Source organism: Sarcophilus harrisii, chromosome 2, assembly GCF_902635505.1.
Source record: "Sarcophilus harrisii chromosome 2, mSarHar1.11, whole genome shotgun sequence".
Classification (NCBI taxonomy): domain Eukaryota; kingdom Metazoa; phylum Chordata; class Mammalia; order Dasyuromorphia; family Dasyuridae; genus Sarcophilus; species Sarcophilus harrisii.
The window spans coordinates 630,000,353-630,025,974 of NC_045427.1; the positions used below are offsets into that span (position 1 = coordinate 630,000,353).

Sequence of the window (25,622 nt, forward strand, 5' to 3'; positions counted from 1 at the left end):
CCATAACTCACTTATATTCTTCATGGGGCTGCAACATGTACACAAATAAGTAAATAAAAGGTATATTCTATCTCCCTTTTATGTGTGTCCCCTCCCCCTGATTGCCTTCTCGAGGGCAGAAACTATTTTGTTTGTAATTTAAGCACTGAGAATAGTTCCTGAAACATAGTAAGTGCTTACTGATTGATCAATATATCTATCTATAAATGTATAAAAGGAAAGAACTGGTCTTTGACCATTTGATTAGTCTCTCCCACCGGTGCATATAATAACAAGATAATGGGGTTAATATCCAGAATGAAATCTTAAGATAATGAGGTGTTAATGTGTTAACATAATGTTAACACTTTAGAAAATGTGAAACCTTCGACTGAATTACAAAGGCAACTTCCCATTGACTGGCAGAAGATGGGCATGGTCCTGGGTGACCCTAAAAGTTAGTGGATTATGTCAGGCCCTTCAATATCTAGAGATAGTAGAGACAGTTTGAGAAGTCATATTAGTTGGGTAAAAAACCAAAAGTTAGGGAAAAAACTACCTTTATCTCTTGGGGGAAAGGGAGTGAAGGGGGAGGGAGTTCTCTCCTTGACTTGACTCAATCACTGAATGAGAAACTTCATCCAGTATTTGGAGAGTTCCAAGGCACACTGGGCGGGGAGCAGAGTTCCACAGTCCAGATAGACATGGATACAGAAAGATGGTGATTTGAGTCTGAGAAGAGCTCTAAAAAAAGCTATAATCTTTAGCAGAAGAGATGACTTCAAAAGAACTAGTCCTTGAGAGCAGAACCTGAAAGCCCAGCTGCACAATCCACTCAACACGAGCCACTTCATGAGGACTTCACTAAGAAAGACCCAATTCTTCTGTTGTAAACCTGGCCTCATCTATCATACAGATGAGCCTCATTTCTATTGTACTTTTAAGTGGATGGCCATTATTTGCATGCATATCTGTGCACTCCAGGTTTATGGGCAGAGTGTTTCATCATGACTGTTTTTACTGTGCCATTTCGGTCAATGCCTTTGCTAAGAGTTACCTCTGTTTGCCACCTGATTAGTAATAAGGAGCACACTAGTGGGGACCCATGGATTCTAGTGTTAAGAACCCAGACCATTGTGCTCTAGAAATTATGAGAACTGTGGAATCCTCTGAGGACCCAACTCCCAAGTATGAGTGTGAGTTGAGGGAATATCCCCGGGGCAGTACTATATACTAAGTGATTTAAAATAATTTCAAAAGGGGAAAATACTAATAACTGGGACATAGAGGTGAGGAGAAGTCAGTAAGGAAAGGACAACTAAGCCCAGGGAAACAGATTTTGCCGACTACCAAAGGAGGACATTCGAATTTTTTGGCTCCTACACCACATCATTCTTGAACTTTGTTGCACAATTGATCAAACCCAAGAAGCCATGGAACCTGCAGTAATAATATGGACAGCACAGTGTCAAAACTTTTAATGACAGACAACTCAGTACCTTACATACTAAGACAGAGGCAATGTAATATCATGGAAGGAACACTGGCTCTGTAGTCAGAGAAGCTCGGTTCAAATCCCTCCAATAATACTTACTATCTGGTAATTTTGAACAAGTCACTTAACTTCCTTTGACCTCAGTTTCCTTTTCTGTAAAATGGAGCAGTTGTAATCAGTGGTATCTGAGGTCCCTTCCAGTTCTAGTTCCTAGAACCAGTTCCTAGTTCCATGGTCCTAATTATAGAGCATGTATGTTCTTATCACCTCATCTAAACTCAGTTCCTAAAGCTGTCCATGTTGGCTGCCTGTGGTCCATCACATATCACCAGAGGATGAAACAATATCATCATGCCTCAGTCTGATTCTCTGTCATGAGCACTGCCTGGGAACTGGGTAAGAGTCGCTATTGGAGCCACCATGACCTCTGGAGCATCTCTTCCATGGACCAACTGGGACCAACAATCTCTTAAGACTCTCAAGAGCTTGGTTCAAGGTCACCAACCTCCTTTCTACTCCCCCGGTTCTCATTGGAGGAGAGGGGCCAGATCTGGGGTTGTGAATAAGAATCAAGAACATTCTCAAATCTGTATTCTCCTTCCTTAGCAGGGAGAAGGGATGGAAGCTAAAACTTGGAAATGACCACTATAGAATCTCAGGGATAGAAGTGAGATAGTTCAACCCCCTTTAATAGATGAAAAAAATACGTCAGAGAGGTTTCATGATCTGCCTGAGGTCACACAGGGAGCAATTCCTGACAAGTGATCATCCAGCCTCTCTTTGAATATCTTTAGTGATGGAGAATCCTTCAGCTTCCAGGGCAGCCCCTTTTATTTTGGGGCAACTTGATGCTGCAAGGAAACTTGCCTTTGTATCTTCCTGGACTTATCCCATACTACCAAGAACTCTTCGAGATGTCCCAAAAGTCTTTGTGAAAAGCTTTAACATGGGCACTGAGATTTTTGTGACCCCCTGTATAATCCATGCTCAAGCCAAACTGGGTTACTTCCTCGGTAGATGACCGGGGCCTTCCTGCCTCTGTATGTTCGCTCACTCTGTAACCTGTCCCTCGGTTAAGTTTTCCCCCCACTTAAAGTCTAGCTCAGGTGCCATCTCCTCAGTGAACTCCCATCTCTCCACAACATCGCTTTTCTATGTATGATCCACTCCTGCCCTGGATATTGTTCAAGCTTTATTTTTACCATGTTCCAAGCTTGTATTATTTTGTATTCTGGTTATCTTTGTCTAAATCATGTCCCATTCTTAGAATGGTACCTCCATGAGGGCAGGAATTATGGCCTAGGGAATAATAATAATAGGAGGAGGAGTAGTAGTAGTAGTAGTAACAAAATCACTATGGTTTGCAAATCGTTTTATCCATAGTATCTCATTTTATCTTCACAACAATCTAGAAAGCAGGTGATGTCATCCCCATTTTACAAATGAGGGAATTGAGGCAGACAGAAGTTAAATGGCTTGCCCAAGCTGACACCAGATTCAAAGTCAGGATTTCCTGATTCTAACTCCAACACCCACCATGCTCCATTCCAGCTGCTTCTAGTATACAGAGCTAGATTTGAAGTTAGAAAGACCTGCATTCAAATTGTATTTCTAATACTTATTAGATGTGTGATCTTAATTTCCCCTGCTTTGCTTCAGTTTTCTCCTTTTTTTGCTGAGGCAATTGGGGTTAAGTGACTTGCCCAGGGTCACACAGCTAGGAAATGGTAAGTGTTAAACTCAGATTCTCCTGACTTCAGAGCTGGTGCTCTCTCCACTGCACCACCTAGCTGCCTCCTAGTTTTCTCTTTTTAAAACTAGGATGATAACACTTGTAGCAATTTCCCATTGCTCTGGGGATCAAATGAGATCATTTAAGAAGAAAGCTTTGGACACATGTAAATCTGCTTTGTTATCTTTGCATCTCTATCTCTTTCCCCATCTTCCAGCACATTTGCTCTGTACACAGAAGATGTTTAATAAATGTTTGTTGAATTGACTTTGCTGAATGTGACCTTGAACACTGGACTGCCCCAAGCCTCGGTCTCCTGAGCTGTAAAATGGGTTCAGTCAGAGCTATCTTCCTTTCCTTGTAGAGTGGTTGTAAGGCTAACACTTAAGGCTAAGTGAAATGATATTCTTGAAAGTACAGAGATGTAGAAATGCTATTATTACTCAGCCAGAGGCACATCTCACGACTGATCTGCCAACTTGGGCTGCCCCTAAGCGATCCTCAGTATATCCCACGGGTCAGAGAACTCCCAGCTCTGCCCATTGGAGGACACACTTTCCTCTAAGTGCAAAACCGTAATCCTAGCCTCTAGAGCAAGGCAAGTTGCTGACTAAGTGCTCCTTGGTATTTTCTCCTTGAAACAGCGATGACCTTGCACACTCATCCTTAGGCACTCTGCCAGCCAGAGGACAGCGTCCGACCTCCTCGAGGACGACCTTTGGGTTTGATGACAAAGTCAAGGCTAATTTCTCCATTGCAGGAGAAGGATGAACTTGGTCCTTCTTCATCTCCTGGGCTCGGCTTACAAAAAGGTGCTTGATCCGATGAATGGAAGCCAGTGGAACATTTTCAGCTTGGGATCATGGAGCCGTTACGGGAAAGGTCAGCTAGGAAAACCCCTAACCCTTCCCATAGGCTTATATAGTACTCTAGACTTATGGGTAGAACCTTATCTGGGACCCCACCTCCTCGGGACTCTCTGCCCTCTGGCTGGAAAGTCCCCGCAGAATCTCAGAGACAGAACGGACCTAGAATATCTAATCTGGACCTCAAAATCTGACCAAGTGTCCCCCAGACTTCAGCTGAAGACCCTCAGGGAGCCAGAACTTTGCATTTCCCAAGGCACTCTGTTCTACTGACAGTTTGGTGGTTGCAGGTTTTCCTTTACATCGAGCCTTGATGTGCCTCATGGCAAATGTCACTAATTCTGGGCTCTGAGGTGGGCAGGTAGAACTGGCTTAACTCTTCTTCCAGATGACACCCCTTCAGATCCCCTTCCTCCCCTCCCCCCACATCTTCTCCATGCTAAATTCCAGCATTCACTCCTATATTTCCTCAAATGGCACAAACTGAGGCCCTTGATCCTTCTTGTTGCCCTCCCTCAGGTGCTCTCCGCCTCATCAGTGTTCTTCCTAAAGGGTGGCACCCCAAACGGAGCACAGTCCTCACTCTAAATGTGTCTGATGAGGGTCAAGGACAGCGGTCCTCTCATCTCCTTTGTCTTGGACACCCTGCCTTTTTTAATGCTGCCTAAGACTGCATTTGTTTTCTTCTATTTCTTATCACAGTTACTCCATGTTGAGCTTGCAGTCCACTAGGACCTCCCAATTTTTTTCTTCAGATGGACTATTGTCATAGTGTTTTTTATGAAGTTGATTTATTTCAACCTAAATTGAGGTCAAATGAAGACTTTGAAGCCACTTCAGATATCTATTTCCCTGGGCAAATCAATTCATTTCTCTTGTCCTCAGTTTCTCCATCTGTAAAATCAGGATAATATCTATTTCACAGGGTTGTGAGGATCAAATGAGACAAGATTTGCAAGGCATTTAACATTGAATTACTATGGAAATATTTAGAAAGATTTTATTATTTAAAAAAAGACCCAGGCTCAAATCTTGTCTCTGACACATACTAGCTATTGACCTTGAACTTCGCCCCTCAACTCCCTAACATTATAAATTGCTGCTCCTCTTGCCTACTTTGTATTTATTTAGGCTGTATTTATTCAGTATGTTCTTCTCTGCATACATGTGTCTCCCTTAAAAGAATGTCAGCTCCTTGAGAGTTGGAATCATTTCATTTTGGGGTCTCTATCCCCACTATGTTGCTCTTTATATTAGCACAGCATAGGTCCCTCATAAATACTTGTTGGGTGAGTAGGTACCACATTAATTGTTTCTCTCTCTTTCTTTTTCTCTTTCTCCCTCCTTCCTTTCCGCCCTCTCCCACTCCCTCTTCCTCTCTCTTTTTCCTCCCCCTCTCCTTCCCCCCTCTCTTTCTCTGTCTCTGTCTCTCTGTCTCTGTCTCTCTGTCTGTCTCTGTCTCTGTGTCTCTGTCTCTCTCTGTGTGTCTCTGTCTCTTTGTCTGTTTCTGTCTCTCTCTCTCTCCCCCTCTCTCTTCCTTCTTCCTTCCCTCCCTCCCTCTTTCTTTTCCCTGCAGTGATGAAGTCACAGATTAGACTATCATGATTATTATTTAAGTAGATGATCCCAAAGGTCCCATTTCTCATTTTATTACTAATATACTAAGTAGAAAGTACAATACCAAATTAAGATGTCACAAAAGGCAGTTAAGAACAGTTGTAGATCCCCCTTTGTCCTCCCTTCCTCACTCTTCATAGGAAGCCCTTTAAGAGCAGAGACCCAATTTTAGTGGAGCAGGTGCTGTGCCCTGGCCTCCCCATCTTGAACTTCCCCCTCTCACCAAGGGCTCTTTTTTTTTTCTTTTTTTTCCCTTCATTTTATTTATTTATTTATTTTTTAATATTATAATAACTTTTTATTGCCAGAACCCATGCCAGGATAATTTTTTACAACATTATCCCTTGCACTCACTTCTGTTCTGACTTTTCCCCTCTCTCCCTCCACCCCCTCCCCCAGATGGCAAGCAGTCCTATATATGTTGAATATGTCACAGTATATCCTAGATACAATATATGTATCCAGAACCGAACAGTTCCCTTGTTGCACAGGGAGAATTGGATTCAGAAGGTAAAAATAACCTGGGAAGAAAAACAAAAATGCAAGCAGTTTACATTCATTCCCCAGTGTTCTTTCTTTGGGTGTAGCTGCTTCTGTCCATCCTTGATCAATTGAAACCGAATTAGGTCTCTTTGTCAAAGAAATCCACTTCCATCAGAATACATCCTCATACAATATCGTTGTTGAAGTATATAATGATCTCTTGGTTCTGCTCATTTCACTCAGCATCAGTTCATGTCAGTCTCTCCAAGCCTCTCTGTATTCGTCCTGCTGGTCATTCCATAATGGCATTCATATACCACAATTTACCCGACCATTCTCCAATTGATGGGCATCCATTCATTTTCCAGTTTCTAGCCACTACAAACAGGGCTGCCACAAACATTTTCACCAAGGGCTCTTTAACCCCCAATCTTTATTCCTCCTGGCAGGTTAGAGTTTTCCAGAGGGGAGCCCCCATCAGTGCACTTCACATCAGGAACTCAATCAGATGACTCAACAGATTTTTGACAAATGTATTTATTCAAAAGGCAAATCATTATATGACATTGTATTCACAAAAGGGGGTAAGCTCCACCACCGAGACAAGTAGTATCTGTGAGGCAGACTGGGCACAAGCTTAAAGTACCATAAGAAACACATCTGTGTGGATGAGACAACTCGTAACTCTGCAATTATAAGCCTTGATGTCCTTTCTCTTTCTTAGGGACAGCCCTCACAAACTTCAGTGATGGGCAAGGTGTTTGAGTTGGAGGGGTAGATCCACTGCTAAGCTGAATGCTGGTCTCTTCACTACCATGAATTCTTATGTACAGATTAGTGGCCCCCATATCTGTTTAAATTTGCTATAATTGCCTCATGTGTTTTATTTTATACATCCAGAAATACATTGTACTATGTATTTTATACAACACATAAAAATAAGTATATATTAATGCATATATATGCGTATATATACATATATGAACACATATATAAATATGTAAATAAATATAAATATATATATATGTGTATGTCTATATATCATAAGTTGTTCAGTGATTTTATCCTTTTATTTTTTTGTTGTCACCACAAAAAGAGCAGCTATAAATACTGTTGTACGTAGAGGCTCTTTTCCTCTTTCTTTGATCTCTTCGATGTGCATGCCTAGTAGTGATATTATTGCATCAAATGTATACACAATTTAGTAATTTTACAAGAATAGTTCCAAATTACTTTCCAGAATGGATACACCAATTCAAAAGTTTACCCCTGATACATTAATGTTCCTGTTTTCCTGTAGCTCCTAGAATTTTTTTTGGTCAACTTTACTAATCATACTAGCATGAGATGGCACCCCAGAGTTGTTTTAAATGCAAATTAAAGTGATTAGCGATCCAGAACATTTTTTTCTTGTGACTATCACATGGTTTGAGTTTCTTCCCTTAAAAACTGCCCATTCATATCTTTGACCATTTATCAGTTGGAAAATGGCTCTTATTCTTATGAATTTGAATCAGTTCCTCATCTGTGTTGGAAATGGGAGATATATCAGAAAAACTTGAGGCAAAGATTTTTTTTCCAAGTTAGCTATTTCCCTTCTAACCTTCCTTACCTTCATTGGATTTGTTTGTGCAAGAACTTCTTGATCTTGTGTGTAATCAAAATTGGGTTTTTTTTTTATTGTTTACGTTGTGAGGTCCTCTCTATCCCTTGTTTAACATGAACTTTTCCTTTTTCTATACATCTGAAAGATAATCTCTTCCTTGTTTCTCTCATTTGTTTATATGACTTTTTATGACTAAGTCATATATCCATTTGGAGCTTACCTTGGTAAATGGCATGATAAATGTCATGTTAGGAAACAGGAAACAACCAGAACTGCCAGGAACTTAAATGTGCTGTCTTGGGAGTATTGAACACCAGAAACTTTGAAGTGGCCCCTGGATTAGCATAGTTTGGGGACACTGAAGAAGGGATGGGCTGACCTGTGAAGTTCCCTTCCATCGCCGAAAGTCTATAAATAATGGGAAGTGAATTGTCAAGACTTTGGACTTGGCTTCCCTCTCTACTTTCTCCTTTTCTCGCAGAATCACTAGCATCTGAACGAGTCCTCTTCCATCTCCCTTTGAACTAAAATGGAATGGATCCTTTGCTTCTTTCTCTGATCTCAACAGATGTAGGCAGAGTCACATGGGGACAGCACCATGTGGGGAGACCTTCAAGAACCCCTGGGTTCTGCAGAGCGAGTGTGGGTGAGTCAGCCCATGGCACTCATCCCCAGCTCCTGACTGAGCAAATGCCCCTCAGGGTGCCAGGGGCACCGTGCCAGGAGAAGTGCCGGTGTGGAGGTGAGACACGAGACAGCATGCCGACCACTTGTGGCCAGTGATGATTCTGTGACTTTTGGGGAGAGATTAACTTCCATGGAAATGAGGCAGAAGGTCAGGTGGATGCCTGTTGGTGAAAAAGACCACTCAGAGGACCTTAAGTTCCTGATGTATCACATTCCCTCCCACCGTATCTTTCTGCTTCCACAGGTGGGAGCACAATTCATCCTCAGTCAGAGATTTAGAATTGGAGAGGAACCTGGAGGCTCAGCTGGTCTCCCATCACTGGCACTTCCTTTGTGTTTAGTGAAACAAGCCCAGGGGGCTCTACCCTACCCCAGATGCCAAATGTAAGGGGCCCCTTTAGACCCCCTGAAGTTGGAACCATAACAAGGCTCTAACCTCCCTTTCCTCCTCCATTTCCCTCTTTCCCTCTTCTTGTTAGCTTCTCTTTGGTCAAGTAGAGCTACGCCTTTTCCTTAATCTTATACCGTCACCTCCTTGCCAAGGCACCATCCCCTCTGATTGACCACCAAAGTCCAGGGACTCTCACTTTGGCCCACACTGCAGGGAAGAGCTTAGAGGATACTGTCCTGAAGGATGCCCTTGAGCTGTCCCTGACCTTGCAATGTGGCCATCCTGCCCAGGACCTGGTGGGCTCTGATTGGAGCCATAGTGTGCGGCTGAAGTCACAGATTTCTCTCAGAGGCATATACAACACAGAAAGCGCGCACACACACACACACACACTCACACTCGCACTCACACACACACACACTCACAATCACACACACTCACACTGATACTCACACTCACAGACTCACACACACACTTACACACAGGAAAAGCCGGCCAAATAATCAGTCTGCCCACAACCCAACTAATCTACCACAAAGTGGTCTCCCCTATTCCCCCCTCCCCACTGCCCAGCCAGTGGGAGTATTTCTAAAAACAGAATACAACGGAACCAGCTTCAGTACCAGCCCAGAGGCCAAGGATCCAGCTGCTTTTTCTCTGTTTCCTACAGGTGTCTATGGAAGGAAAGACACCGGCGCCCTCATTCTGGATTTGGCAGCAGCTGCCCTCTCCCTGTCCCACAAATCGCTGCCCCTGTTCTGACTGGCTTCTTTTGTTCCTCCCTTCCCCAACACTTAGCTTGTCACTGGCACTGACCCCATCACTGGCACTGACCCCGTCACCAACATCTTGCCTCCAAGCCCAATTCCAGTGGGACTTCCTCCACAAAGCCTTCCCCAGCGTCCATTCCCCAGTAAAAATGATCTCTGCCCTATTTCTCATCCCTCCTCCTTTAGAGTGATATGTCTGCCTTTCTTATATTTTCATTAAAATCTAAGCTCTTTCGGGGCGAGCTCTGTGGCATATCTCTGGTATCCCTGGCGCCCATAATAGTAGCCTGAATGCAGTAGGCACTTAATAATTGTTGAAATGAACTCAATGGAATCGATCATAAGGTGAAAAGAAAGGTGGAGCTGGTATAGATGTGTTAGCAAAAACAAGCTTATTGCAGGACCAGATTCCCTGAGGTCCAGGGCACCGTCGGGGGCAATATCGGTCCTGGCAGAGAGCCAGCTGCTTGTAACAAGGAACAGCTCCATCCTCTGGATTTTAAAGTCATATATAATATGTGTGTATGAATACATCATGTATGTATGGTGTGTGCATATATGCTTCTGTATATGTATATATAGATATAGATTTATACACTATATGCATGTATTAATATAGTCACATTCTCTATGCATATATATTCACATGGCATCATTCTAGCTGCTGTTACCTGTCAAATAAGCAAGGTCTTCATTTCTGATTTTTTTCTTTTTTAAGAAAAAATTCTTAGAGCACCAGCCTTGAAGTCAGGAGGCCCTGAGTTCAAATCTGGCCTCAGATACTTAACACTTCTCAGCTGTGTGACCCTGGGCAAGTCACTTAACCCCAATTTCCTCAGGGGAAAAAAAAGAAAAAGAAAGGAAGAAAGGAAGAAAGAAAGAAAGAAAGAAAGAAAGAAAGAAAGAAAGAAAGAAAGAAAGAAAGAAAGAAAGAAAGAAAGAAAGAAAGAAAAAAAGAAAAAGAAAAATTCTGCCTTTGGAATCTGGGGTATTTTTGGGGTAGAGAGCTGTTTCCACATCAGAGGACCCGGATATGATATGCACTATCCATGTGATCTTGAACAAATCACAGCTTTCCTGGGTCTTGATTTTCTCATCTGCAAAATGAGACTACTGGACTGAGTGGCCTCTGAGGTTTCTTGCAGCCCTCAATCAGTGATGCTCTGGTCTCAGATTCAGTACCAGAACATCCCAAGGTAACAACACATCTCATCTTGAGAGCACACTGTAGTGGGAAGAGCAGTAGACTTGAAGTCAGGAGAAATCTGAATACAGACCTGCTATCTGATACCATCACATAATCATAGCTGCATGATTCTTGGAAGTTCACCTACCTTCTCTGCCTTGGTTTTCTCATCTGCTAAATGGGGATAAGTGTCCAGCTGTACCAGTAATGGAAGCAATGGAAGGTTCTTGAGGTCAAGGATTCTCTTTTTTTATCTTTGTATCCTCAACTCTTAACACAATACCAGGCACATAGTAGATACCTAATAACTATTTATTGATTAATTAATAATGCTAGCTCATCGTTATCCATGAAAAATTAATAATTATGTAACATCCATCAGAATGATAATCAATAACATCATAATGACGAACTCATTGTTGATTGACAATGACAACTCATCCTTGATGAATTGACCTTGGGTGATCAGAGTGACCTTCTGATTCGGCGGTGGACCTGCACCCTTGGCAGATGAAACAACACAACATCCCCTCAGAAGCCGTTTTCAACAAGCTCTGAGGTGTCAAGCTAAGATCACCCTCGCCAACTGTGGGATTCATCTTCCCAGCCTGGTTGAGGGAGAAAAAAATCCGGGCAGCATTATTTTAACACTTGATAATAACGGTAATAAAAGGGATAGCATTCCCTAACACTCAAGGTTTAAGCAGTCTTCACAACAGTCCTGTAAAGTAGACAGTCTATTAGAGCTCCCATCTTACAGATGAGGAAACTGAGGCTTGGGGAACTTAAGTTTTTGATCCTGGTTAGGGGTATGGTGGTAGAAGTATGAACTGGGATTTAAACCTACGTCTCCTCAATCCAGGTCTGCCCTCCTATTGAATCCCTGGGGCTCACGACCAGCTTTCCTGCCATGGGTTAGCCAGTCCCCTCCCCTCGGAGGGGGACAGGACATCCAGCTTTTCTACCTGGGCCACTTTGATAATCCACCAGCCCCATGCCATTGTATCCTACCCAAGAAAGAACCAACACGTGGGTATATGTTGATTGAGCAAATACCTGAGCAGGAAAGGGCGATCCCTGTTTAAGAGTAGAGACAATGGGCTCTGGAAAAGGAGGAGAGCTGAACAGCTGGGCATGGGAGGTCAAAACCCAGTAATTCAAGGAATAAGTGAAGGGAGCAAATCAGATGGAGCAGCAATGGAGGCTGGAGCAAGAGGCCAAAAGCAGGAACTGATTCTCTGCCTCAACCTGTCTCCCCAAAGTTTTAGTCTCTTGGTGTCTCTCACTTTCTCTGCCCACTTATTGTTGTTATTCACTCATTTCAATTCTTCCTGACCCCATGTGGGATCATCTTGACAGAGACACTAGAGTAATTTGCCATTTCCTTCTCTGGATTTGTAAAGATGAGGAAACTGAGGCTAATAAGGCTAAGGAATTTGCACACAGCTCATAAGTGTCTGAGACCATATTTGAACTCAGGTTTTCCTGACTCCAGGCCTGATAGTCTATTCACTGCTTCATCTAACTGCACCTTACCAAATGTTCTAGGTCAGAGGACAATGACTGGCATTCGTCTTTCCTGAAACAGTTTTATCTCTAGACTGATAAACTATCCCTCTCTCATCCGCATCCACTTCCCCAGCCTCCCAAGACACCGAAGCCCTTTCTTGGTGCTATGACCTCATTCAATCCAGAGTCATGCACATTGCCTGATGGCCTCCCATCTCTCATTTTAAAAGCTATTTGATTGACAATATCCGCTGGCTGATGGGAGCTGATTCTCCCACCTCTGTGAATTGAAGATATCTTGAACCATCAATCCTTTATCTCCATCTCCTTCCATAGCACCGGCAGGTGCGGACCAGGAGGATTTAGGTTCAAAGTTAAGCTGAAAACCTGTCATAATAAAAATGGGAGAGGATCTCGGATGGATTTTTAAGCCATTTTACCAGCATAGGGAGCTCCTGGTGAAGAATTCTCCCCAGACTAGAGGGAAGTAAATCATCAATTTACTGTCTTAAAGAGTGGCTCAGATAAAGAGAGGTAAGGCAGGTCCACAATATTGGTGTCATCCATCCTTAAACTCCCAGCCATCATCTTCATCCAGATCCTGACCATCCTCTCCTGAAGCTTTATCATTCGGCCCCAAGACTCTCCTCACTCAAGCCATTCTCTGCCCCCCCACCAAGGACTTATCCATAAGCATGAATCTCAAGGTCATTTTTCTACTTGGAACACAGTAGTGATTTTCCCATTATCTTAAGAGTCAAATATAAACTCCTCTGCAGGTCATTCCATGCTCTTTACAGCCTGGCTCTCCCCTGTCTTTCTAGCCTTGTTCTATAGCACACCCTTACATATATAGTCTGGCCCCCGACTTCTTCATCTAGAGCCCTCCATCTCCACACGCTCCAAACACAATCGCTCCTCACTGTACTTTGTGAAATCCCTTAATTCTTGGAAGGTGCTTTGAAGTATTTATTCTGTGTAGACATCTATACTTACATGTCGTCTCCTCCAAAAGACTAAAAGTTTCTTGAGGGCAGGGACCGTTTTGATTCTGTGCTTATATCTCCAATGCTTTTGCACTGGCAGGCACTTAATCAATACATATCGATTGACTGATTTGAGAAGTCTACAGTCCTTTTTATTTTCAAAAAAGATCCAAAGGCAAATATGAAAACATGCTTAAAAGTATTGTACACATATGATCTGTATCAGCTTGCTTGCTGTCTCAGGAAGGGGAGAGGCAAAGGAAGGAGGAAGAAAAAAATTGCAACAAAATCTTATAAATCTTACAAAAATGATTATTAAAAATTATATTTACAGGTATTTGAAAAAACAAAATACTATTGAGGTGGGGAAGGTCTAAAGGTACAGGGATTAAAGGGGACAGCCGGACTTGGTTCCCTGTGCTCCAAGCACCCTGGGGATGCAAAGGCCATCTGTCCCATTTGCAGACCTCTTTGGCTATTTATCAGGTACATCACAGCAAGGCAGCCAAGGCAGCCCACAACCCCTCACCCTTTCTCCTCTTTGGCTGTGAAAACTGCAGCATAATAGGGTGAGAGCAGAAATAACATAGTCACAACTCGTGTTTTTATAGGATTTGAAAATTTGCAAAGCACATTTTTTCCAATGAACCTGAAAGCTAGGTCATGTTCTTAACCCCATTTTGCTGACAAGAAACTGAGGTTCATGCTTGCTGTCTTGGTGAAGGGGGAGATTAAGAAGGGAAGGAGAAAAAAATTGGGAATCAAAATCTTATGAAAATGAATGTTGAAAACTATCTTTCATATAATTGGAAAAATTTAATACTATTAAGTTAAGACAGAAAGAAAAAAAAGGAAGGAAAGGGATAAAAGAAAGGAAAAGAGGGAGGAAAGAAAGAAAGAAAGAAAGAAAGAAAGAAAGAAAGAAAGAAAGAAAGAAAGAAAGAAAGAAAGAAAGAAAGAAAGGAAGGAAGGAAGGAAGGAAGGAAGGAAGGAAGGAAGGAAGGAAGGAAGGAAGGAAGGAAGGAAGGAAGAAAGGAAGGAAGAGGAGAGGAGAGAAAAGGAGAAGAGAGGAGAGAAGAGGAGAAGAGAGGAGAGAAGAGGAGAAGAGAGGAGAGGAGAAGAGAGAGGGAAGGAGGGAGGGTGGAAAACTATAACTTAATCAAGGTCTCAGGAGCAAATCTGAATTTGAACTCAAGTCTTCTTACCTCCCTGCTTACACCATACTGCCTCTTATTGGATCCTGTTGCTTCCACAGACAGGAACCACCTGAATCATAGGATCTTATATTTAAAGCTGCAAGGGACCTTAGGGATCATTTACTTCAATCTGTTTAATTTTATTATATTTTAGTATGACTTTAAACATCAACATGAATATTTCAATATGCAAAATTCAGAAAAGATTTATTGTATTTGAAACTACTAATCTCTATGATATTTTAAAATACCTATTAAATTTAAAATAATAGTATCAGTGTTGCCCTGCTTGTCTGTTGGCCTAAACTTCTTTCTGTGAATTAAAAAAAAATATTTCACTGATGACTTTTCCTTTCTTCCTTCATTTTTCCTCCTTCCTTTCTTCCTTTCTCTCTCCCTTTTTTCTTCCTTCTTTCTTTCTCCTTTTGTCCCTCCCTCCCTCCCTCCCTTTCTCTCTCCCTTTCTTCCTCCCTCCCTCCCTTCCTTCCTTTCATCTTCTCTCCCTTTTTCTTCCTTCTTTTTCTTTTTCTTTCTTTCTCTCTCCCTTTTTTCTTCCTTCCTTCCTTCCTTCTTTCCTTCCTTTCTTTCTGTCTTTCTCTTCACTATCCACCAACTTCCCTCACATCCACATAAAAGTCTTCCATTGGACAAATAAATATAGTTAAATCCTAAGACAATTCAACACAATGAACACATCGGACAGTGGCTACCTCATTCCAGACCTCTCTAGTCCATCATCTCACTACCAAGAAGTGGCAAAGCATGTGTCCTCCTTGTCCCAAGGACAGCTAGATAGTGTAGTGGATAGAGCACTGACCCTTTATCTGGAGGACCTGAGTTCAAATTTGACCTCAGACACTTAACACTTCCCGGCTGTCTGACTCTGGACAAGTCACTTAATCCTTGTTGCCTCACCTCCTCCCCCCCAAAAAAATAGAAAGAAAGGAAAACTTCACAAGTCCTGGTTACTGGTTGGATCGGCACTCTGAAGTCTCAGAGCTATTTTCTGTTACTTAATTGTGGTCATCTCATATTTTGTCCTGTGGGTTTATTCCTTCACTCTGTGTCAGCTGACAAACTTTCCCTACAACCTCCCTTCTTTTGAGGAGATTTCCCTCAGGAACAGCCATGGCACAAAGGAAGAAGAAGTGAGCCATCTTGGTTGTGGTATCGACCAACACCCTGATGGTTCCAAAGCCCTGGAACTGGGGCAGGTCTACGGGGAAAGTTAGTGTTACTGCCACCTAGAGGGCTCTCCTGATTCAGTTATACCTGTCCTGCCACTGCAAGCCTTCCCGGATCCTCCCAGGAGGTAAGCAGCCCTTGGACCTCACACAGATTGGTTCTCCATTCTCTTGTTCATTATAGTGGCAGAGGGGGAAGGACTTTCCCAATGAGCCGCCCATGATAATTTCCCAACCAAGTTCCCTCACACAGTGATCTGTGTCTATGTCTTATTCCCTTGCTAGACTGGAAACTCCGTGAGAGTAGGAACTGTGCCGTATCTAAATAATCTCAATTTTGGCTTTGCTCATAGGAAGTGTCTAATGAAGTTGTTGACTAACAAAAAAGATCTCAAGCCTGAAAGCCACATGACCCAGTTCAGGGGCTAATCCACTGTGCAAATTGGAGTGTGTTACATTTCCTGTGGGGTGCTCAATTTTCCCATCTGTACAAAAAGGTAGCTTCTGGCCCACAGCTAAGATCTCTGGAAGGTCAGGTGTTCCGAGGCTGTTGCCCCAAGAAGTCTGGACTGTGATTTGTGGCATAAGGGCAGCCATGAGGGCTGTTGGAGTAAGTTAACATAACTGGCCAGAAAACGCACTCGGTTTAAAAGCAGCAGGCAACTTTTGACTGGAACTTAAAATAACAGACAAACTTTTCTCCCCGGAGAGTCAGAACCAATTACTCTAAAGCCACAAGCTGAATTCTCCTTCTCCCAGGATCACTAGACAGCAGGTTTGCACATTGATGGTGCATTTAGAGAGTGCCAGACCAGCTGTCTCTCCCCTTTGGCTCTGTGCTTCACAGTACATTCTGTTTGGGGGCTATTATTTTTAAATAACAGCCTGATAAGCCATTTATGGGTCTCATCACAGCATCAGCTGCTCAGGAAACAAGAACCTGGCATTTTCTTTGTCTGAATTCTCCGTATTCATCGTTTCTAAAGGAGTGGTAATGTTCCATTACGTTAATGGCCACAACTTGCTTATGCGTTCCCTGGTTAATCAACTTTGTCTCCATTTCGGTGCTCTCACCAAATGTGCTGCTGGGAATAAGTTGGGGTGGGCAGGATCTCACTTGGGTTTTTTATGTTCCTGGGGTAGATGCTTGGGAGGGGTATTTCTGAGCTGAAGATGGAACAGGACGGACACGAGTCATTTCTTAGCATATTTTCAAGTTGCTTGTGGAATGGTGGACTTGGTTCACAGTGACATTCTAGAAACCATGGTCTTATGGTCCCACAAGTCTTCCCTACTGTACACACTGTGAACTCTCTAAAGGCAACAGCTATGTTATAATTCTTTGTATATGCTAAAAGATAAATAGCCTCCCAGTCGGTGACCTCTTCCTCCTGTATTCCAGATGTTGGAAGCCTTGCTTCTGATCCCTGACCCGCAGTGCTCCTTGGATTGAGGGCTAGGCTGTAGTTTGGGGTCTTCATTACCTGGAGCGTTATTCTTCCCCTCTTAAACTCAGACTCTGAGCATACCCTATTTATTTATACTTATGAATGCAGATACTCAAGTGGAGCCGTGAACTCCCATTTAGACGGTCCTTCCAACAATGCAAATCACAACCCATCCTGTAGGACTTATCTGGGATCTCCCCTGAGTCCACCACAGGGATCAACCCAAAGGGTGGGACAGTTCCTTTCCTTTGTCAAGCAGGGGCGCAGGGTGAAGAACATTTGACTGAGGGCTGTGTAAGGTCTGCAAAATAATCTGCCAAGGAGATCACAGGAAATGACGAGATGAAAGCTTGGTACAATACCCTAGCCTCTGCTTGCGTTCTATAAGGTGACATTGTTGTATGGCCTACGAATGAGATTACAAATATCCAAATGGCCTTTGGCAGAAAAGAGCCTAGTATATAATAAGTACACAATAAATACTCTTCCTGTCTGTGTCTGTCTGTCTATCCATCCATATATTTATCTTCCTGTCTTCATCTATCCATTCATTCAGCACATCCATATATCCTATCTATCCATTTATCTATTGATCCATCTTCCTATCTATCTACTTATCTATCTATCTAGTTACCTATCTATCTATCATATATCTATTGTGCTCTCTGTCTTTCTGTCTGTCTGTTTATCTATCTACCTACTCTCTATCTATCAAACTTTCTCTCTGTGGGTCTGTCTGTTAATCCTTATATCCCAGAGTACCAGTGGAGCACTTGGACAATCTAAGAATCATTTCTTGCCCTTTCCATCTAGTCAATCCACCTTTTTTTCCCGAGCCTTCCCTTTATATTGAATGAAGCCACAAGAAAATGCAGAGGCCACTGGGAATTCCAGGTTTTCCAAAAACTGGCCACTTAGGCCAACGTAAGTGAAAACAACTATTTGTGGTTGTTACTGAAGAGAACTATATGGGTTTGCACTAAGGATTTGGAACTTTCTGAATTTGTATCTAATTTTTAAAATAAAACTGTCATTCCATTATTTGTTTTCAGGACCTAATGGTTTTTTTTTTATCTTTTGTAGAAACAATGCATGAAGGCTTCAGAGAGGAGGGCAGCTAAAGATCAGGAAAGCCAAGTGCTTCGAATGTACCGTTCACCATGACCAGTCCCCAGTAAGTAACCTAAGATGATGTGGCAGAGTAACCAAAAGAAAACATGGAGCCCAAAAAATTACTCTGCTCACCTTGGGCAAGATAAGGGAACATTTGGCAAAAACAGAATTGGGCAAGATGGGACAGGGTGCGAGAAGGCTGGAAGGGAAATTGTCAGTGGAATGAATGAATGGAAAATGCATTTAGCCATGTTTACTATGTTGAGATACGTTGAAGACCTCAGCTCAAAAAAGGCCAAAGTCCCCCACTGTATCCAGGGCCATCTCCAGTCACCCTGTTCTCTGTCTGGCCGCTGGATCCAGGTGGCTCCAGAGGAGAAAGTCAGACTGGTGACCTTGAACAGCCCTCCCTCACTTCAATCCAATCATCACCTCCCCAGGGTCATGGTTCTCTGACAAACAAAAGCAAACAGTAACTAGGATTGTGCTAAGCTCTGGGGACACAAATATAAAAAGAGACAACCCCTGCCCTCAAGATATTTTCATTCTAATAGGGGAAAACAAGACCTATAAGAGGGTGATGACCAGGGGAGGGGATTTTGCTCTGGGGAATCCCAGAGAACGTTGCTGTCTATGATATCTGTTTTGTTTGATTACTGTGCTCATGGCAAGAGATGGAAAGGAGCTGATGTGGGAATAAGGGGTGCACAGCAGCATCAGCAAGTGGATGGTGAGATGGGTTGGGTAGATGGTAAGATGGCTGGAAGGGATGCAAAAGTCAAGTGTGGTCAGGTGTCTGGAGTCAACCAATAGCTCTAACAGGCTATATGGTCTAGTGTGTATTTAGATGTCAAACCATTTAAATGCCAGGGAAGATGACATTTGTGCTTTATTCAATTGGCCGTGGGAGAGCCCGAAGGATTTTGAGCAGGAGAGTGACCTATGAATTTTTGGCAGATGTGTGAGGAATAAATAAGAGATAAGAGAGAGGCTAGAGGCTGACCATATGAATGCATGAATAAAAGACATTTATTAAATAGGAAAGAAGGAAAGAAGAAAGGAAGAAATGGAGAGAGGAAGGAAGAAACAAAGGGAGGGAAGAAAGAAGGGAGAGTGAAAGAAGTGTAAGAGAAGAGAAGAAGGGAAGGAGTGAAGGAAGAGGAGAGAAAAAGAGGAAGGAAATGAGAGAATGAATGAAGGTAGAAAAGAAGAAGGAAATAAGAAAGGAGGAAGAAAGGAAGGGAAGAAAGGAAGGAAAAGAAAGGGATAGGAAAAGAGGAAGAAATAGGGAATGAAGGAAGGTAGGAAAAGAAAAAAGGAGGGAGAGGGGAAAGAAACAAAAGAAGGAAATGAAGAAATGAAGGAAAATAGGAACGAGGGAGAGAAGGAAGAAGAGGGAGGGAGTCAGGGCAACAGAAGAGAAGGGAAAAGGAGAAAGGAAAGGAAAAAGAAATGGAGTGAGGGAGGAGGAGAGGTAGGGAAGAAGGAATTATCATTATTATTACATGTTGCCTCCTTATTTTATTCCTCATTACTGGAAGTCTGCAAGCAGGGCTCTTTTGACACAGCCAGGGGGGATCCCATGGCAGGATGATATGAGGGAAGGGTAGAGGGAGGGAAGGGTAAGGGGCCATTCCCACTATCCCCTCTGCATGAAGTGGGGACAAGAATGGGACAGAGATCAGAGGCTCTTAGGTCAAGACCTGGCCATCTGACCCAACCTACTCATTTTACAGATGAGGAAACTGAGTCCTCGGGAAGTTATGTGAGTTTTCCAAGGTATTAAGCTTCAGCTAAAGGAGAACTCTAAAAATGAAATACAGAAACTCTGGCAGGTTGGCAGCCAAGTGACATAGTAAAGGGCTCTGGGTCTGGAGTCAGGGAGAGCTGAATTCAAATTCAGCCACAGATGCCTAGTAGCTATATGATCATGGCCAAATCACTGAACATCTCAAAGCCTTAACTGCCTCATCTGTGAAAAGGGAATAATCCTGCCTGAGCTCCATACCTCACAGCTTTGGTATGATACTTAAATGGGAGACATTTAGACATTTGCTGATGCTGCCAAGTTTATCCCCTACTCCTACCTAAAAGCCTCCGGACATTCAGGTTCTCAAGCATGGCCACCCGACTCCCCTTGTTCTCCTCCCTCTCTTCCTACCCCAGGCCCGCCATAGAAGGGGGAGTTCCTGAAGTTGAGATCATCTCCCAACAAGTGGAAGAAGAAACGAAAAGTTTGGCCCCGGTCCAGCTAGTGAACTTGGCTTACCGAGACCTGCCGCTGGCTGCCCTGGACCTCTCCGCCGCCGGCTCACAGCTGTTGTCCAACCTAGATGAGGAGTTCCAAAGGGAAGGGTAAGTGCCGGTCATTCCTGAGCTCCTCTTCAGAGCCCCCTGGGACTCGGGGGTCCCAATCAGATCCCACTGGATGTATTGGGCCCAGTTCTGGGGGCTGCTCAGTCTGGACAAGCGAAAGCTTCATCAGGTTCAAAATCTGTCTTCAGATCTCAGAAGATTTGAAAATCTTCTATCCATCCATATATTTATTTTCCTGTCTTCATCTATCCATTCATTCATTACATCTATATAGCCTATCTATCCATCTATTTATCTATTGATAATAGATAAATTATCTATAATAGATAAATTATAGACATTTAGAATTTCTATTATTGAAATAGATTCTCATGTGGAAAAGGGAAATGATTTGTCCATAAAGACTAGTTCTAGCTAGACAAAGAGCTCAATAATTATAGGATCATCAATTTAGGGTAGCCAGAGAACTTCAAGAGGATTCAGTCTTCCAGCCCCCCATTTTACAAATAAGGAAACCATGACCTTTCCCATGGGTGAGCATCCATGTCCTCAGGCTTTCCACTCACCAGCTGTATGGCCCTGGATATATCACCAAATTTCTATTTGCCTCAGTTTCCTCATCTATAAAATGGGGATAATCGCAGCACCTACCTCCCATGGTGGTTGAAAGGATCAAACAAGATAATCTATGTTAAATGTCCTATAAACTTTAAATGCTCCATAAAATACTACTATTATTATTATGGTTGTTACTAATAATAATTCCAGCTAACATGTAGTACTTACTAAGTGCCAGGCATTGTTTACTGCTTTATAATTATTATTTCATTTGATTAAAAGTAATTAGGACTCCCCCAAAGTGAAAGGGACTTCCTGAAGAGGTAACGAGCTCCTCATCCCTGGGCGTCCAAGCAGAGGTTGGATGATGGCTAACAAGAGATGAAGGAGGGAGGCTTTCTGCTCAGGCCCAGGGAGAGCCTCTAAAGTTCCTAGGACTCCTTGGCTCTTTATATTCTCCCCATCGGCCAAGCCGCCTGCCCAGGTCTCTGTCACCAGTAGCTAAAGAAGCGTCCCGGCCCTTAAAAATCAGCACCCTAGAGACAAGCCCAGCTGCAGGCCCTGGAGTTCAGCACTCCAGCCCAAGAGGGAGGAGGGAAGGAGGGGGAGCCCCAGCCATTCATTCTGTTTCCAAAATCAGACTCGGAGAGACATTTATCTCTGGCGGGCTCTCACTCCCAAGCAGGGGAAGTAAAATTCAATTAGGCCAGATAAATATCAGGGACCCCGAGTCTGAAGTGCGCGGCCCGCCGAGAGAAACACTTTGTCATTAATCGAGGGCCCGGCCCGGGTCCCCTCGAGAAGCTGCAGCCGGGAGTAAATAGGAAATGAGGTTAGCAGGAATTCTGCTCCCAGCCGACAATCTCCCATCAGCTGCTGCGCCCCCCGCCCGCTTGCAGCCGCAAGGGCTCCCGGCAGAAGGGAGATCACGCCAAGGTCAGAGCGCAATCAGAGGCAGCCCGGGAGAGAGGCTCCTGAAGGGGGGGAGGCCGGGCTTTAAAAATCATGATCACGTGTGATCTTCCTCCCGCTTCGGTGACTACCTGGGTGACCTTGAGCCAATCATCTCAGGGCTGCCTCTTTTGTGAAAGGGGGGAGAGCTAGCCCAGGAGCCTTTTTCACATTGATGATACTAGGCCGCAGATGGGTGTCAGAGCCGAGAAAAACAAGGCTCGTGGTCACTGAGCCAGTGGGCGAGGTAGGGTGGGAGGCGCGAGAAAACTGGAAAGGGGCACGGGGCAGGGCCCGGTTACGAAAGCCAGACAGAGGGTTTATACGGGATTAAAATAGGGGCAGAGTTAGGTGGTGAGGGGCTTTGAATGCCAAAGATAGGGTTGTATTATAGGTGATTAAAATATGGGATTTATATCCTGGCACAGAGGGGTTTATAGGTGATCTGGGGTAATAGGGAGCCACTGAGGTTTACTGAATGAGGGAAGGGGTGGAGACGGGTCTGATTTGTGACTTTGACACTGAATAAAGGCTGGACACGAGTGACTGGCAGCTCAGTCAGCGGTTTATTGCAATAGGGGTCATCGATGAGGGTCTCCACCGAGGAGGAAGGAAGGGGGGCAAGAGGCAAGAAACGTTTCCAGAGATAAAATTGATGGGCTCTGGTGACAAACTGGAAATAGGTTTGGAAAGAGGCTGAAGCAGGTGAGAGGAAGGGCTGAGAAGTCAGGGATACGGCCTCGGCTGTCGGTCTGGGGGCCGGGAGTCCGTGCCCCCTCCACAGTAAGAGGGGAGTTTAAAAGGTAGAGTTTGAGGGAGAGGAGCGAATCTGGGTTTTCAGATATTTATAGGACAGCCTTTTGGAGATCGCTCCTCCAGGCCGGACGGAAAGTGAGCATGGAGCGGGAACCAGCAAACTTCTACTTTCAGTCCTGGGAGGGAGGGGAGTGACCCCCAACCTCTACTTTAGCCTCCACTGTGACGGATAAGGAAACCGAGTCCCGAGAGTCCGGTCACATGGCTCCGGGACTAGAAAATCCTCAGCCCCGAGCGCTTGCCTCGAGGCACCAAGGTCCGTGCGGAAGCACCAAGGTCCGTGCGCAGGCACCAAGGTCCGTGCGCTGGCACCAAGGTCCGTGCGCTGGCACCAAGGTCCGTGCGCTGGCACCGGGTGCTCCGGCCTGCCCAGGTCGCAGTTTGGGGCCAGGTAAATGTCAGGAAAGTGTCGTAGCCCCCACGGAGCGCTGACATCAGGCTCTGTCCCCTCCCCGCGGGACCAAGCTCCCCCTGCGACCCCCTTCTTGCCGCCTCCCAGGCGAAGGGACCCGGGCCCGAGGGGCCTCCGAGGGGCCCCCTTCCCTCTCCCGCAGGAGCTTTATTCTAAAGCCTGGGGCGTCCTGGTCGGACGCTGCCCCGCACGGAAGGACAGCCCGGGGCCAAGAAAGGCCATCTGCTTTCTCTCGCTCACAGCTCGGGCGGCCTGGCGGGAGCCTCCGCGCAAAGCCGGCCAAGCTCCGGCCTCGGAAACTGGGCAGCACCTGCCCTCTGCTGGCCTCTCCAAAGATAGCACCGCCTCCAGCCACTGACAGAGCTGCATCTGCTCCCGGGACAGCGGCAGGACGGGGAACGGCATCTTTCAGCTCCCTTTTCGTACAGAGGAGAAACCGGGGTCCAGTGGGGGGGGGTGTGTGGCGCCCCAGGAATAGCTTCCCTGTGCCAGGGGCTGTGCCAGGGGGATGCCAGGATTAATGTGCAACAGGCCCTTCCCTCACGGATAGATAGATATGGGTGATAGAGAAAAAGAAAGAGACAGAGATACAGACACAGACAGTGACAGAGACGGAGACAGAGACAGAGAGAGACAGAGAGACAGACAGAGAGGTGAGAGCCCCTCCTTCTTCTCGAGACCAGAGGCGGGGCCGGAGGGACTAGAGCTCGGTCTCCCGCTCCCCAGGCCAGGACTCGGAGAGCAGAGGCCGCAGCCTTTGAGAGAGCGGGCGCTCGCGTCCCCTTGGGACAGGAGGAGGAACAGGAATAGTGTCCGCGGGTCACTGATTCTTGTGAAATGGGGAGGGGGGGGGCTGCTCCTGCTAGATGTTTGGAGCCTCTCTCTGAATCCCTGACACCTTAGGCATGATGCTTAATTCCCTGGGACCCCTTTTCCTCCTCCTTAAAAGGAAGGGCTCGGACTGGGTGTCCCCCTAGGCCCCTTTTGCTTTGGATCTGGGGCCCCATCTCCGTGGCACAGTCAGGTGATTAGAACTTTCCGCTTTAAGGAAAGACATGGGCAGCCGTCCTCCATCCGAGTCCCTGCCAGGCTGATGAGTGGCTTTGGCAAGTCCTGCCCCTGCCCCCCATTCTGCCCCCAATGATCCCATGCCTGTCAGAAACCTTGGCCGGCTCCCCGATGACCTGCTCCAGTTTGTCGCTTTTGGGGCAAACCTGCTGCTCCCTGTTCTTGGTGCTGGATTTAGTGCGGACCCCTGATTGGATCTCACCTGACCCCAGCTCAGAACTTCCTGCTCAAGAGATCTACCTCCCTCAGGCTCCCTGACACCCCAGACCACAGGCATGCAAGTATGGGGCGCCCTGCCCCAGCCCAGCAAGCCTGTATTAAGCTCCAACAATATTCCCAGTCCTGGGCTGGCTTCTGGGGATACAGGTCAAATACAAAAAAGTCCTTATCCTCAGGGAGCTTACATTCCTAGTATCTGGGTGCCTACCATTTGTCTTTTTTATTATTATTATTATTAATTGTGTTCAATCCTCCTTGATCCTATTTGGGTTTTCTTAGCAATGATACTGGAGTGGTTTGCCGTTTTCCTCCTCCAGATCATTTTACAGATGGGTAAATTGAGGCAAAGAGGGATAGTTGACTTTCCCAGGGTCAGACAGCTATGTCAGAGGCCACAATTTGTACTCGGCTCTTCCTGACTCCAGACCTGGGGCTCTATCCACTGCACCACCTCCCTGCCCTTATTATTAGTCAAGAGAAGAGAGAAAGCAAACAGTGGAACAATCAGGAAGGAGACTGCCAGCAGTCTGCAGATGTTCTCAGCCCATCTGTTCCCTTTATTCCAACATGCCCAGGTCCCTCCCTTGGGTTTTGTGTGAGCAGAAGGGATGCATTTATGAAGTCCCAAGGGGGAAGAAGGCAATGGAGCCAGTTATGGCGGGCGGTGGGTCATTGCAGAGGAAGTGGGCTGTCCCCTTCCTCTTCCATCTTACCGCCACCTCTACCTCCCTCCCTATCCCATCCCAGTGCTCCCACTTGTCTCCCTTTGTCCATGTCCAGCCTCATCCCCTTTCTGGGGTTAGCGAGGAAGAATAGACGCGAGGATCTCCTGATTCTTGATCTTGTGTGGTTCTGGGTTCTGCCGTACTGTTCGAGCGCCCCATGACCTCCGACCCCAGCTTAGGCTAGAGAGGGATGCAGAAGGCGCTTCTTGGGGTGAAGCTGCCCCGACCTTGTGACAGAGTCATCTCTGGACATCCCTTTGGTGCATCCTTCACCTTAGACCTCAGGCAATTTGCTGCACATTCAGTATA

At 45.0% G+C, this 25,622-nt stretch overlaps 1 protein-coding gene across 3 annotated transcripts in view; it reads left to right on the forward strand.

The window, feature by feature from the left end:
* Positions 1 to 25,622, forward strand: part of TMEM266 (transmembrane protein 266) — a 135,137-nt gene that overhangs the window by 29,168 nt on the left and 80,347 nt on the right. For all 3 annotated transcript variants that reach the window (XM_031956795.1, XM_031956796.1, XM_031956794.1), the window contains exons 2-3: positions 18,219 to 18,309; positions 20,415 to 20,603. In XM_031956795.1, the coding sequence (XP_031812655.1) occupies positions 18,296 to 18,309; positions 20,415 to 20,603 (203 nt within the window). In that variant the 5' untranslated portion in view covers positions 18,219 to 18,295. The remainder of the gene's footprint in view (positions 1 to 18,218; positions 18,310 to 20,414; positions 20,604 to 25,622) is intronic.